The following is a 1,581-nucleotide window of genomic DNA, read 5'->3' on the forward strand; positions in this document are numbered from 1 at the left end:
GCGCGTGAAGGACGATGTCGTAGTGGGTCCCAAGCCGAGGATTGCGCCACCGTCGCTCGCACTGTCTACGTTAATCTGCTCTCCGTCGCCCTTGGCATGGTTGACCTTGTGCTCGTCTAACACTGGCATTGCAGGTCAGATTTCCTTATTTCCCCTTCCCTCCCACGAAGTTGGCGTCGGCTTTATTTCTTAGGTTTGCAGTATTCGTGCATTTGGTTGTTGAGGTTATTCAGCTATATCAAACAAATGAGTGCAATTAACTAACGACAGGTCTTTCAATCTCCTTAGTTAAAATCAAAATGTAAATCTGAACCACCTCAGCATCGAGATGCTTATCACGACTTCTAACTTACTAGCTTCGAAGTGATGATTGAAGGGCTAGACATGAGTAGCTTGATTGGCAGCACATTGCACTTTGATGCGCGCATTCCGCACAACTTTGGTCTGAAGGTGCTACCCTTGCTGGACAGCTTGAAGGTGATCAAAACCAAGTCTCGAGTGTTAGATGAATGACTGAAGATCGATGTAGCCTATTTCCTTATGAAGGCTAGCGACTCCAACGTCATCCGTCTTGATGAGCACTATGAAAAGTCAAGAATCGGGTTGAGGTCCGTGCGTTGAACTTTTTCAATCAATTGAATCGTCAATACCTCAACAGCTACTGTTTTCTGAATAATTCCGCCAGCCCTTGATCGGGACTTTGAGAAGTTTGAACAGGTTGCGCACCACGTTTAGATCACTCACGCTTCAACGCATTTCGTTTATACTCTGGAGGTGATAGACACCTTTTTTGAGGGAGGGAAAGTCGGAGCGTACGAAGGCGCTGGACAACTGCATGATACTCCGGCTCCGTTCTCGTCGCACAAAACGGGCAGGCACCTGTGGGTTATCTAATTCCACTTAAATCTATTTAAGTAGCTATAATTGCTTATCTGTGCGCCCCTCGTCCTTCCTGCTTGGTAGAGCACAAGGTTTACATATAGCACCTGATGTGCCTGCGACAGGGTATATGTTTAGCAAGGTCGCCTACTTCTCTTACGTGGTGAGCAGATCCGCTGATTACTGCCGTACCTCACCCAGTTCCTCCCAGGGCTGCCCTCTTCTCTGTAAGGTGGCTCTCGGTAAAACTCACGACTGTTTCACTGCCAGTACCTCTCGATGCCTCAGGCAAATTGATGGTTGCAGAGTTCAAGAGGTGTGAGCGCAACTGCACTGAACGTGGCGACGTGCTTCGTGGAGACAATGATCGGCGTTGTTGACCCCATTGATCAGCCAGTGGCGTCTGCAGAGATGGGAAGCAACCTTCTGTGCAATGAGGACATTATTATCATCCGACACCACTCAAATCAACAGTAGCTTTAATTTCCGGAGATCGCGATGAACATGAACAAGATTTTACTCCCTCATGTTGGCATTATTAATACCATTAATATTAAAATTGTCACTTTCAGTCAACGTTGTCTTCACAATTAGTTTTAGCGCATTCTAACTTGTTCAAATACGTTGGAAAGGTGAATTCCCATGTGTCAGTATTCTAGTTTATTCAGGTCGCTACCATGAACGAGAACTGAGGTTTCTCGC

At 46.5% G+C, this 1,581-nt stretch overlaps 1 protein-coding gene across 1 annotated transcript; it reads left to right on the forward strand. All coding sequences in view use genetic code 11, as the record gives it.

Annotated features, from left to right (window-relative positions):
- Positions 1-1,009: 1,009 nt before the first annotated feature.
- On the forward strand, positions 1,010-1,201 carry EGR_11022 (hypothetical protein; the record flags this gene model as incomplete). The annotated part of the gene is made up of 1 exon (XM_024500271.1): positions 1,010-1,201. One exon carries the CDS (start codon positions 1,010-1,012, stop codon positions 1,199-1,201), a length of 192 nt encoding a protein of 63 aa, XP_024345312.1.
- Between the last annotated feature and the right edge of the window lie 380 nt (positions 1,202-1,581).

The sequence above is a fragment of the Echinococcus granulosus genome (assembly GCF_000524195.1).
Source record: "Echinococcus granulosus chromosome Unknown EG_S00333, whole genome shotgun sequence".
Classification (NCBI taxonomy): Eukaryota; Metazoa; Platyhelminthes; class Cestoda; order Cyclophyllidea; family Taeniidae; genus Echinococcus; species Echinococcus granulosus.